At 44.7% G+C, this 13,189-nt stretch overlaps 1 protein-coding gene across 1 annotated transcript; it reads left to right on the top strand.

Moving 5' to 3' along the window:
* Nucleotides 1-1,079: 1,079 nt before the first annotated feature.
* LOC137022651 (extracellular calcium-sensing receptor-like) lies at nucleotides 1,080-12,783 on the top strand. The gene is made up of 6 exons (XM_067389081.1): nucleotides 1,080-1,288; nucleotides 1,387-1,675; nucleotides 1,762-2,517; nucleotides 2,608-2,835; nucleotides 11,491-11,614; nucleotides 11,879-12,783. The coding sequence occupies exons 1-6, from the start codon at nucleotides 1,080-1,082 to the stop codon at nucleotides 12,781-12,783; spliced, it is 2,511 nt and encodes an 836-aa protein (XP_067245182.1).
* Nucleotides 12,784-13,189: the final 406 nt, after the last annotated feature.

The raw sequence follows: 13,189 nt of genomic DNA, 5'->3' as shown, positions 1-13,189 counted from the left end.
ACACTTCCCTCGTTAACTTTCCTGCCATCCCTGGATTCCCTGCACCTGTGTATTGTCATTAGCAATCCCTTTAAGTTGGACTCACTCCTTGCACTGCCTGTCCGTTGTTATTGTTAGTTTGTATGTGTGATGGTTGTGTATCTGCTCCTTCGTTGATATTAAATACCCTGTTTGTGGAAGTTTGTATACGTTTCATCTCTGATGCAACCTCTCATATAACAATCCATGAGTGGGGCGGTCCCAAGGGAGTGTCAAATTGACCACAAACATAATGCATGTTATCACCCTTGAAAGCAAATTTATATTATATTATATTATATTATATTATATTATATTATATTATATTATATTATATTATATTATATTATATTATAAAATACTGAGGTCATTATATGAAAATATAAAATGCCATTTTATAATCTTCAAACAACTTCCATCTGCTTTGGGGCCCTAACCTATCATAACCATACCTGTAGTATTACAAGAACTTCTAAATTAAGCCTTTAATATCTTTTTTGTTCATTTTTATGTCAATCATGAAATTTTATGGTGATTTGCACATTTTTCCATAGACGAGCAATAGGTATTCCAGATGAGGCAGGTTTATTTAAAGAGCTATTTGAGTAGTCAATGAAGAAACATAAAGTACCTGGCAAACCATTGTAAATAAAATCATATTCTGGAGGTTTTTAATTTGAGGGTAATAGGAGGGTTAAGAAATTCATTATTGTTTTATTTATTTATTTATTTATTTATTTACATAGTTAGTTATGCTAATTTATTGGAATAAATAGTTGAAGGTCATCTTTGACAAATGTCAGTCTGGACCAAAAAGACACATTATTTATTATATATCACAGTATATTTTTACAGTAATAACTGATTATTTGAATATTCACAGTTTTACAATTTAATACCATTTAATGGCTAAAATCAGACTCTATCATAATAGCCTGACTCTATTCTGCCATGTCCATTGGCTGCATTCATAGTCAGCCACCCATATTGTTTGCATAAAAGCAATGCAAATGTTGAATTAAGCCATTTGCATTTGGCCACTGTTGAACTCAGTCTTTCGGATGTCTGTCTTTCTTTGCACACTGCTGCTTATCTTTCAACTTCATGCAAAGGCAGAAAAGCATCTTTGCCGAATGATGGGGGACCCGAAGTACCCGTTGCTATCCAAGGATGGAGACGTAAATATTGGAGCTCTTTTTCCAATCCACAACATAGAGACATTACCTTCATTTCAGTTTAAACAAAAACCTCAGCTTTTTTCATGCTCAAGGTTTTTTACTTCAAAATCTATTTTAGAGTCATAATAGTAGATAATGCAAATAATCCATATTGTTTAACCTTCTGTTATTTATTTATTTATTTTTATAGTGTGAGTCTGAGAGATTTTCGAATGGCTCAAATCATGATCTTTGCCATTGAGGAGATTAACAGAAGTGAACGTTTGCTCCCAAATGTTTCTATTGGCTACCGAATTTATGATACCTGTGGTTCAGTGCTATCTTCTATGGGTGCAAATATAGCTTTAATGAATGGTCAAGAATTTGCATCAGGGGACAGATGCAATGGACAGTCTCCTATTCATGCTATCATAGGAGAAACAGAGTCATCTAACACAGTCATTTTGTCCAGAACTACAGGACCTTTTAAAATTCCAGTGGTAAGGAGCAAAAACACTATTTTTTTTTTTTTTTTTTACATAAATACTGATATCTGTTTCACTGTTTACTATGCTTTTTTTTTCAGATAAGTCCCTCAGCCTCATGTGAATGTCTCAGTAATAGAAAAGATTACCCCTATTTCTTCAGGACTATCGCTAGTGATTACCACCAGAGCAGAGCACTTGCATACATAATCAAATACTTTGACTGGTCTTGGGTGGGAGCTGTGAACAGTGACAACGATTATGGAAACTATGGAATGGCAATATTTCTGAATACAGCCAAGAAGGAGGGGATTTGTGTGGAGTACTCTGTAAAATTCCAAAGAACAGAGCCTGAAAAACTCAAAAATGTGGTAAACACAATAAAAAAAGGCACTGCAAAAGTAATTGTCGCATTTCTAACCAATTTTGAAATGAACAATTTACTTGATCAATTAATTATTCAGAACATTACAGGCCTTCAAGTAATTGGTGTGGAGGCATGGATAACAGAAAACAGTATGGTCATTCCAAACAGTTTTCATGTGCTGGGAGGATCATTGGGGTTTGCAGTGAAAAAAATCAATATTGAAGGTTTTGCAGATTATGTCATAAAAGAATTCTGGGACACAGCTTTTCCATGCTCACAGACTGAGAGGAATTATTCTCAATATGAATTAATTTGCAACGCATATCAAGATCTCCTTGTGTTGAAAAGTGACAATGAAGATGTGCCTGAACAAAGATATGCAAGCAATGTTTACAAATCAGTTTATGCTGTGGCTCATTCACTACACAATCTACTAAAGTGCAAAGAAAAAGAGGGTTGTGAAACAGACCTGAAAATACAACCAGAACAGGTAATAACAGTGAAAAATAATAAATACATAGAAAGGGAGAAAACAAGAGGGTTTACCAATTTGTACCTGAAAATTACTTGTTCTCAATAGGTGGTTGAGGCTCTAAAAAAGGTAAATTTCACCATAAAGATGGGAGATTATGTGTGGTTTGACAGCACTGGTGCAGTTGTAGCCCAATATGAAGTTGTTAACTGGCAGCAGGACTCTAATGGATCAATCATGTTTAAACCAGTGGGATACTATGATGCCTCACTGGCCCCTGGCCAACAAATCATGCTCAACACTGACAACATAATCTGGGCTGGAGGACAACTGGAGGTAAATGGCAGTAACATGTTAATCCTAGAGGGTTTGTTGAAAGTTTGGAAACAAAATGTCAAAACACTTGAACTGGCCTAAATGAAGGATATAATAAAGGGTAACACTTTACAATAAGGTTCATTAGTTAAACATTAAGCATTAACTAACATGAACTAACCATGAGCAATGCTTTTTTTACTGTATTTACTAATCTTTGTTAACATTAGTTAAAGGGATATTCACCCAAAAATTTTAATTTGATGTTTATCTCCTTACCCCCAGGGCATCCAAGATATATGTGACTTTGTTTCTTCAGTAGAACACAAATGATGATTTTTAACTCCAAAAGTTTCCGTCTGTCAGTCGTATAATGCATGTCAATGGCAACACAATCTATAAGAGTCAAAAAAACATGCACAGACAAATCCAAATTAAACCCTGCGGCTCATGACGACATATTGATGTCCTAAGACACGAAACAATCGGTTTGTGTGAGAAACCTAACCGTATTTATATAATTTTTTACCTCTAAAACACCACTCATCAACATCAATGTGTTGTCATGAGCTGCAGGGTTTAATTTGGATTTGTCTGTGCATGTTTTTTTGTCTCTTATAGATTGTGTTGCCATTGAACACGCATTATACGACTGACAGACAGCAACGGTTGGAGTTAAAAATTATCATTTGTGTTCTACCGAAGAAACAAATTCACCTACATCTTGAATGCCCTTGGGGTAAGCAGATAAACATCACATTTTCATTTTTGAGTGAACTATCCCTTTAATGAAAATACAGTTGTTCATTGTTTATTCATGTTAGTTCACAGTGCATTAACTAATGTTAACAAGATTTTAATAATGTAATAGTAAATGTTTAAATTATCATTAACAATGATTAATAAATGCTGTAGAAGTGCAGTTCATTATTAGTTCATGTTAACTAATGTAGTTAACTAATGTTAACTAATGAACCTTATTGTAATGTGTTACCAAATAAAGAGTTAATTTGCAAAAACAGATAACTCTGTTTTTGTTAATTCTCATAATTCTTTTTTTTTTTTTTTTTGTGCATTCCAAGTAATCTCAATCAAACTGCAGTTGTTGTTTTTTTGTTTGTTTGTTTGTTTTAAGTGATAATAACTCTAAAAATACAGTTCCCATTCAGTCGGTCACGTTCGACGTACGTCGGACAGACCGACGAATAGGAATCTCGCTAGAGAGGCCAATCTACTTCGAGTGTAACTAAACGAGCCAATGCACATTGGCATGCAATCATATGCATCAGCTGCTCGCCTCGCAGCGCGGGTATATAATGAGCAGCAGGTGCGTTGCATCTTCAGCTTTTCGCTTCGGAGCCGAACGGTGTTTGTTCCTGTTCTCTGCAAGCGAGTGTCTGCTAGAAGACGAGTCAAGCTTTTGGTTGAACTTCTCTTTTTTTCCGAGTGCGGGCGAACAGCACAGCAGCGGGGTCGACGTCCTCTCTTTTTCTGTTTCGTTTGCCGTTTTTGAGCAAATAGCTGTTTGACAGCGTCAGAAGGCTGTTCTCACGGCCGGTACGGTGCGCTTTTGAGCGCTGAAAAGCCGTTTTACGGCTGGTAAGAGTGAGCGCCTTCAAAGAGAGAGAAAGCACATGACAGGCTGCACACAATCCCTGTCTGTGTTGCGGTGGCCGTTCCCCTGCGTGCTTCAGCACTTCTAAAAGAGTAAAGTCCCTGAAAGAGCTTACACAAGTAGATTCGCGTCTTTTTAAAGACGACATCTTACTTGTGTTTCTGGATGCGATCGTTCCTGTCCTCACTGGACGGCCACGATCACAGTTTCGCATGTCTGGGCGCGTGCTGAAATTATGTTCGTGGGTGTTCATGTTTTCATATGAGAACATGATCACGTCGACACGCCGGTCGTGACTCTTCTTTCTCCGGGAAGCTTGAGTCCCCTCTGTTGTTGGCCAGCTGCCGCTTGTGTGTAAAAGCACAGCCGCGGCTCTGCCCGACACTCTGGGAGACCGCGGAGATCAGCGAGAGCAAACCTCTCGCTCCTCTGCGTGTCGTGTGCCGTCGAGCTGCCGGGCTGCAGCGCGGGTTGTCACGGCAACCCAGCGCTCGCTCGGCGCTCTAGATGCGCGGTTCCCTTGCGTAATCTCCATTGTAGCGCCCTCTCTGGTGCACCAGAAGAGGTCTACTTTGCTGATATGGCTTGGGTGACATGAGGTTGAGGGGTTCCTTCGGGGAACCAACCCCCTAGGGCCCCTCCCTCTCTAGCGCATTGCAAGCTGTGCAGTTTCTGGATTGGATTGCTGGTCCTTTTCATAGGGAACCTAGCATTTCATTCAGAGCTCCAGCTGAGGGACAGACGTCGATTGCAGCATCGGAGAGAGTGCTGTTATGCTCTGGAAATGAGGGTGACGCTGCCCACTGTAATGGTGTGTGCTTATGCTGACTCAGATTCAGAGTTTACAGCCATGCTTTCCTGGGTCTTCCAGATGTGCATGGAAAACTTGGCAGTATGGGGGTATATTGGTGCCATAAATATGGAATGCCAAAGGTGCCAATCTGCATAAGTTTTTCCTCTCTCACTACCCTCTTGGATGGGGTGGCTGTACACAGACCACACCCACCCTGCATGTGAGGCCAAGGCCCTCTTTTTGCAGGAGGGTAGTTCTGTGCTGGGGTTGAGCTGCGCTTGTTGACTAACCGTGATCAAAGTCACGGCGCAGGCCCTCAGCCAGACGATGTCCACCTCCGTGGTCCAGAAGTGCCCCCTGGCTTACCTTGTGAGGTGTGAGAGGTTGTCAAGCTAAATGCTTTCTCAATGCTCCCATCTTACGAGGTGGCCTTTCGGTGACACTGTCGAGGACTGAGCCCAGCGGTTCTCCTCAGTTAGTAGCGGATAGGGGAGCTTCCCATGACAAACCATTGAGTTCCTCTTGGGCCGCCCCTCAGTCTGCTCGTCGCCAAGGGTGTCGTCCCCTGCAAGAAACTCCGGCCCAGCAGGCTCTGCTGTATCCATTGCGGGGAGATGACGCCTCCCGTCTCTGCAGCTGTTTAACTGGTTGGTGAGAATCACCCCTGAGACGGGCGACCCAGAGATGGGTGGGGCTGCTCTTCCACCCCTGGAGGAGGGCCAGGTGGTAAATCCTTTATTGGGTTTGTTTCTGTTCCGCCACTGACCCAAGAGGCAGCGGTACCCAAATTTTAAAGAGCAGTTCCTCCATTTCCAGGTCTGAAGAGGGTTTGGAGAGCAGTGGGAGGAGAAAAACCTCACCACTCTCATCCCCCTCTTCTGTCGCCAACGGACAGCAGCGAGCAGCGGGCAGCCAAAGCCTCGACTGCTCCCTCTGTCCATCCGTGGAGCCAGGTAAGTGTTGCCTAGCACACTGTGACGCCGCTTCGGGCCGCCTCACAAAGAGAGCCCCCCGAGCCGTGTCCCTGTGTTCCACCTCGCTGCCCTGCTGCGGGTACACCGGTGGTCCCTTTGGTCCTGCTTGTACGGTCTCTGCGAGCCGGGTTAGCGCTCCCCAGTCCGTCTCGCTGGCTCCTTCGGACCATCAGGGTCGGCTTTGCGATTCCAGTTCGCCCGGCTCCCCCCCAAGTTCAGGGACGTCCTCTTCACTACAGTAAAAGATGCCGATGCCCCTGTCCTGCGTGCGGAGATCGCAGTCCTACTGGCGAAGGACGCGATAGAGCCGGTCCCTCCAGCCGATTTGAGGTCGGGGTTCTACAGCCCTACTTCATTGTACCCAGGAAAAGCGGCGGGTTACGACCGATCTTGGACCTGCGAGTTTTGAATCGGAGCCTCCACAAGCTTACCATTCAAAATGCTCACGCAGAAACGCATTTTCGAGTGCATCCGTCCCCGAGATTGGTTTGCAGCGATTGACCTGAAGGACGCGTACTTCCATGTTTCAATTCTTCCGCGACACAGGCCATTCCTGAGATTCGCGTTCGAAGGTCGAGCATATCAGTACAGAGTCCTACCCTTCGGGCTGGCCCTGTCTCCCCGCGTCTTCACGAAAGTCGTGGAGGGAGCCCTTGTTCCCATGAGAGAACGGGGTGTTCGCATTCTCAACTATCTCGACGACTGGCTCATTCTAGCACAGTCCCGGGATCAGTTGTGCAAACACAGGGATTTGGTGCTCAGACACCTCAGCCAGTTGGGGCTTCAGGTCAACTGGGAAAAGAGCAAACTCGCCCCGGTGCAGAGGATCTCTTTTCTCGGTATGGAGTTGGATTCGGTCGAGCAGATAGCACGCCTCACAGAGGAACGTGCTCGGTCAGTGTTGAACTGCCTGGATACATTCAATGGCAGGACAGCGGTCCCACTGAAGTTCTTTCAGAGGCTCCTGGGGCATATGGCGGCTGCTGCGGCTGTAACACCGCTCGGTCTGCTTCATATGAGACCGCTTCAGCACTGGCTTCACGGCCGAGTCCCGAGATGGGCGTGGCAGCGCGGCACATTCCGGGTGCCAATCACTCAGGAGTGCCGCCGAACCTTCAGTCCGTGGTCGGACCCCTTGTTTCTTCGGGCAGGAGTGCCCCTAGAACAGGTGTCCCGGCATGCTGTGGTGTTCACAGATGCTTCTGCCACTGGCTGGGGTGCCACGTAATACGGGCATGCAGTCTCAGGGGTTTGGACGGGACCCCATCTGCATTGGCACATCAATTGCCTCGAGTTGCTGGCAGTACGCCTTGCTCTGAGCCGCCTCAAAGGCCTGCTTCAGGGCAAGCATGTACTGGTCCGTATGGACAACACTGCGACCGTTGCGAACATCAACCGTCAAGGTGGTCTACGCTCCCGTCGCATGTCACAACTCGCCCGCCATCTCCTCCTGTGGAGTCGGAAGCATCTGAGGTCGCTTCGCGCCATTCATGTCTCCGGTGTGCTCAGCCGTGTGGCCGACGAGCTATCATGAGCTGCGCTGCCAGGAGAGTGGCGACTCCACCCCCAGGTGGTTCAGCTGATCTGGAGAGAATTCAGAAAGGCTCAGGTAGACCTGTTTGCCTCACCAGAAACCTCCCACTGCCAGTTGTTTTACTCTCTGACCGAGGGGACACTCGGGACAGATGCACTGGCTCACAGCTGGCCCCGGGGCCTGCGCAAATATGCGTTTCCCCCAGTGAGCCTACTTGCACAGACCCTGTGCAAAGTCAGGGAGGACGAGGAGCAGGTCTTGTTAGTTGCGCCTTACTGGCCCAACCGGACCTGGTTCCCAGAACTCTCACTCCTCGCGACAGCCCCTCCCTGGCCCATCCCTCTGAGGAAAGACCTTCTTTCTCAGAGACTGGGCACTCTTTGGCACCCGCGTCCAGACCTCTGGAAACTCCATGTCTGGTCCCTTGGACGGGATGCGGAGGTTCTAGGTGACTTACCCCCTGAGGTACTTAACACCATCACTTCGGCACGTGCACTGTCTACGAGACGTGCTTACGCCTCCAAAGTGGAACCTGTTCGTCGAGTGGTGCCCTTCTCGCCGGGAAGACCCCCGAAGATGCTCGATCAGAGTCGTGCTTTCCTTCTTGCAGTAGGGTTGGAGTGTAGGCTGTCCCCCTCCACCCTCAAAAGTCCATACTGCTGCTATATCCGCTTACCACGACCACTTAGATGGCAAATCTGTTGGTCAGCACGTCCTGGTCATCAGGTTCCTTAGGGGGCGAGACGGTTAAATCCTTCTCGTCCCCTCTCCTACCCTCTTGGGACCTCACTCTGGTGCTGAGAGCACTTCAGATTGCTCCCTTTGAGCCTTTGCTGTCAGCAGACTTAAAGATTCTGTCTATGAAGACTTTGCTGCTGGTGGCATTGGACTCCATCAAGAGGGTAGGGGACCTGCAGTCATTTTCGGTCGACGAATCGTGCCTGGAGTTCGGGCCGGGTGATAGCCACGTGGTACTAAGACCCCGGCCTGGCTATGTGCCCAAGGTTCCTACCACTCCCTTCAGGGACCAGGTGGTGAGCCTGCAAGCGCTGCCCTCGGAGGAGGCAGACCCAGCCCTGGCTTTACTCTGTCCAGTCCGCGATTTGCGACTGTACATAGACAGAACCTAAAGCCTCAGGACCTCAGACCAGCTCTTGTCTGTTATGGAGGCCAGCAGAAGGGAAAGGCTGTCTCCAAGCAGAGGATGGCCCACTGGATAGTGGATGCCATCGCCCTGGCTTACCAAGCTCAGGGCGTGCCCTGCCCGCTCAGGTTGCATGCTCACTCCACGAGAGGTGTCGCATCCTCCTGGGCGCTGGCTCGTGGCGCCTCGCTGACAGACATTTGTAGAGCTGCGGGCTGGGCGACACCTAACACGTTCGCTAGATACTATAGCCTTCGTGTCGAGCCGGTCTCCTCCCATGTTCTCGCCACAGGTCAGAGGCACGGAGAGGCCCCGGCTTAGTGTCGGCTTGCTGCGCTACATGCGCTTCTTTTCTCCAGAGAGTCCCTACAAGGCAGACCCTGTCGAGTCCTCCAATATCCCTTCGGCAGCCGACGTGGCGGAGCGTCTGGCGCCAGGCCTATACTCCGTTGTATCCTTGAGAACCGGGTTTAGGCTGGGTTCCATATGTGTGACCCTACGGGGATCCCATATGGTTGGTTCCTGATTGCTCTAAACGAAGCCCGTGTCTTTCCCTCTGGGAGAACCTACCCTTCATCGGGTTGGAGTCACCCCAGCTCTTCCATATGTAGCACAGCCCTACAGGGTTAGTCCATATGTACTTCTCCACATAACTCCTTCGGGGAAGGATGTGGCTTCCGCAGCGTTCCTTTCCCAGCGAAGGGTACGCTTTCCCAGCGTTATCCAATAGTCTCACTGAATGGGTTTTGGGGAACAGCAGTGATCGACTCTCTCTGTGTTAGCCCTGTCCCACCATCCTCAGGCAAGGGGGTTCAGGTGGCTTGCAACAGAGCGCTGGAAGGGGCAGCTCCTGTGGCGCTTTGGTAGGGATTCCTATTCGTCGGTCTGTCCGACGTACGTCGAACGTGACCGACTGAATGGGAACGTCTCGGTTACAAAGGTAACCCTCGTTCCCTGAAGGAGGGAACGGAGACGTACGTCCCGTCGCCACAGTCGCTGTACCCCGCTGATGCTGCCGCCTATCCGGTTCGGCTCCTCAGCGAAAACCTGAAGATGCAACGCACCTGCTGCTCATTATATACCCGCGCTGCGAGGCGAGCAGCTGATGCATATGATTGCATGCCAATGTGCATTGGCTCGTTTAGTTACACTCGAAGTAGATTGGCCTCTCTAGCGAGATTCCTATTCGTCGGTCTGTCCGACGTACGTCTCCGTTCCCTCCTTCAGGGAACGAGGGTTACCTTTGTAACCGAGACGTTAACTTACAAAATTAAAGTTTATTGAAAGTATGTTTTTTTATATATATTAATGTTTGTTTGTTTAGCAAAAGCAGATAACTCCAACAGTTGTTTTTTGGCAAAAGCAGATCATTCTAAATGTCATGTTTCAGAGTTAAACAAAACCAAGTAATTGCTTTGTAATTGCATTTAAAACACTAAAACACACATGTGCATGTACACGCACATTCACACACTAACAGTTGGGTGGGCACACACACACACATAGAGAGAGAGAGAGAGAGAGGCATGCGTGCACATTCTCACACACACAAATGCAAAAGGACAATTGACAACCAAGAGTTCAGTATGTAAGACGTGTATAGTGTACAAGGTGTTGCAGGCGTCGAAATTATAAATCCTTGATCACTTTTAGTTAGCTTTGACGAAACTCCCCTTAGCTAGCACATCTTTTCAAAGTGACTAGCAGCCTTGTCACCTGACCTGAATACTGTGCACTGGTTCACTAAAACTGACTAATTGGGTTGTGTTCACAAACAGCAAGGGTGCTTGACGGTTTCTAATGTAAAACATGAACTCGCAATGCCTTGACAGTGGACAATACTGCTTTTCTGACAAAATGGATTTAGGGTTTAGAACATGCTTTATGTGGAGAATAATGCACTGCAGATTTTTTTTTTTTTTTTTTTTATTTATTACTTGCCGTTTATCGGTTTTTGCAAATTAACTTTTCGAATAAAGCATACAAATGAAACTTGAAGGATATCACATTAGAAGGGTATTTTAACAGTGCCCATTGCTCAAAGCTTTGCACCTGTTCAAATCCAGGACAGAAAATTTGGTTTCCCACACACAAAACCGTTTAGGCCTACAGATGTATGCTCTATGATTCCACTTTTGAAAGAAGCTAAAATGACTTACATCACCAAGAATAAACTGAATATCAGAAAAGAAAAAATGCATTATTCTTGGTGTAAAAAGGAAAATAGTTCTTTATTTTGGTCTAAATTGTATAAAGTGCATTTATATTGTTTACTGGCAGTGGAAATTCAGAGCTAAGAGGCCAAGTAATAATGAGGTTTGATCAAATGTACAAAAGCAACAACAGAAGGCATTACTTAGCAAGTTTTGAACAAAAGGACATTACTACAGTAGTAATGGTATTGAATTTCTGTAATAGCACTTAGAAATGAATTTCATTTTAAAAAATATTTTCACTGTCCATGAGCATGTCTCCCATTGCACACTGGCATCAATTAACATTGCAGTTATTTAATACTTTTCTCAAATACTGACAAATTAACAAAAAAAAATTACAAATATTTTTAATTTGCAAATTAAGTTTAGATAATTGTGGACAGTGTATTCTTCAATGTAGAAGCCAAGGTCTGTGTGCAGTGAGAGCTGTCCTCCAGGCACTAGGAAGGCTGCACAGAAAGGAAGACCGGTCTGCTGTTATGACTGTATTCCATGTGCAGACGGAGAAATCAGTAACGAGACAGGTAATTTTCAGACTCTATCTATCTATCTATCTATCTATCTATCTATCTATCTATCTATCTATCTATCTATCTATCTATCTATCTATCTATCTATCTATCTATCTATCTATTTATCTTATCTCTTAGTTTCAAATAAAATTTGTTATTTCCCTTTTGTCTTTCCCTTCTTTTGCAGTTTAGGTATGCAATGTCCTAGCAAAGAGTTCACAAATAAAATAATTTTCCTTTTGTTTGTAACTATATTCATCACAATTTTCTTTCCAGATTCAAATAACTGCAAGCAGTGTCCAATGGAATACTGGTCTAATGCTGAGAAAAATAAATGTGTGTTAAAGGCTGTTGAATTTCTGTCATTCACAGAACTTATGGGTGTAGTTCTAGTCTTTTTCTCACTGTTCGGAGTAGGCTTAACTGTAATGGTGGCCATCCTGTTTTACAGCAAGAAGAACACCCCCATAGTTAAAGCCAATAATTCAGAGCTGAGCTTCCTGCTGCTCTTCTCATTGATTCTTTGTTTTCTCTGTTCACTTACTTTCATTGGTCAGCCCACTGAGTGGTCCTGTATGTTGCGTCACACAGCGTTTGGGATCACTTTTGTCCTCTGTATCTCCTGTGTTCTGGGTAAAACAATAGTGGTGTTAATGGCCTTCAGGGCTACACTTCCAGGAAGTAATATCATGAAATGGTTTGGGCCTGCACAACAACGACTCAGTGTTCTTGTATTTACACTTGTACAGGTTTTTATCTCTGTGCTATGGCTAACAATATCTCCTCCATTTCCCTACAAAAATATGAAATATTACAAAGAAAAGATCATTCTTGAGTGCAGTCTGGGTTCTACTGTAGGTTTCTCTGCTGTTTTGGGTTATATTGGTCTACTTGCTGTCTTGTGCTTCATGATGGCTTTTCTGGCACGCACACTGCCTGATAAATTCAATGAAGCCAAATTCATCACATTCAGTATGCTCATATTCTGTGCTGTATGGATCACATTTATCCCATCTTATGTCAGTTCTCCCGGAAAATTTACTGTAGCTGTAGAGATATTTGCCATTTTAGCTTCAAGTTTTGGTTTACTATTCTGCATATTTGCACCAAAATGTTATATAATCATGTGTAAGCCTGAACAAAATACAAAGCAGCATATGATGGGGAAGTTTAACAAATAAACTGATTTAAATGAACTTTTTCAATGCTATATATGTGGACAAAGCCATAACAATTTAAACATGTAAAAAGTAGCTCTGTAGGAAGTATGTGGTCAATGAGCTTGTGTCAGTCACCATGTTCTGTATGTTGTCGGTTTTCATGTTGCTAGGAATTTAGGATAATTTCTGATATTTCATACTGATGGCTGTTGTAATGGCATTTTTATGGTGGTATTTTAATTGTTGTAATATGTGTAAAACAGAGCTGTTCCTTGCAGTTTTACAGATATGGTGTTAAAATTGGTAACTGGTGATTGCAGCAGATAGTAGCTAAAAGAATCTTTTATTTAAATGAAAAACTTCACTGACAAATATGTTTATTGCTTGTGTGTATCTCTTTTACCCATCTAAAAGCGCACTAGATATT

This window comes from Chanodichthys erythropterus, chromosome 7 (assembly GCF_024489055.1).
Source record: "Chanodichthys erythropterus isolate Z2021 chromosome 7, ASM2448905v1, whole genome shotgun sequence".
Classification (NCBI taxonomy): Eukaryota; Metazoa; Chordata; class Actinopteri; order Cypriniformes; family Xenocyprididae; genus Chanodichthys; species Chanodichthys erythropterus.
The sequence above is the reverse complement of the archived record's forward strand: the minus strand, read 5'-3'. Positions and strand labels throughout refer to the sequence as shown.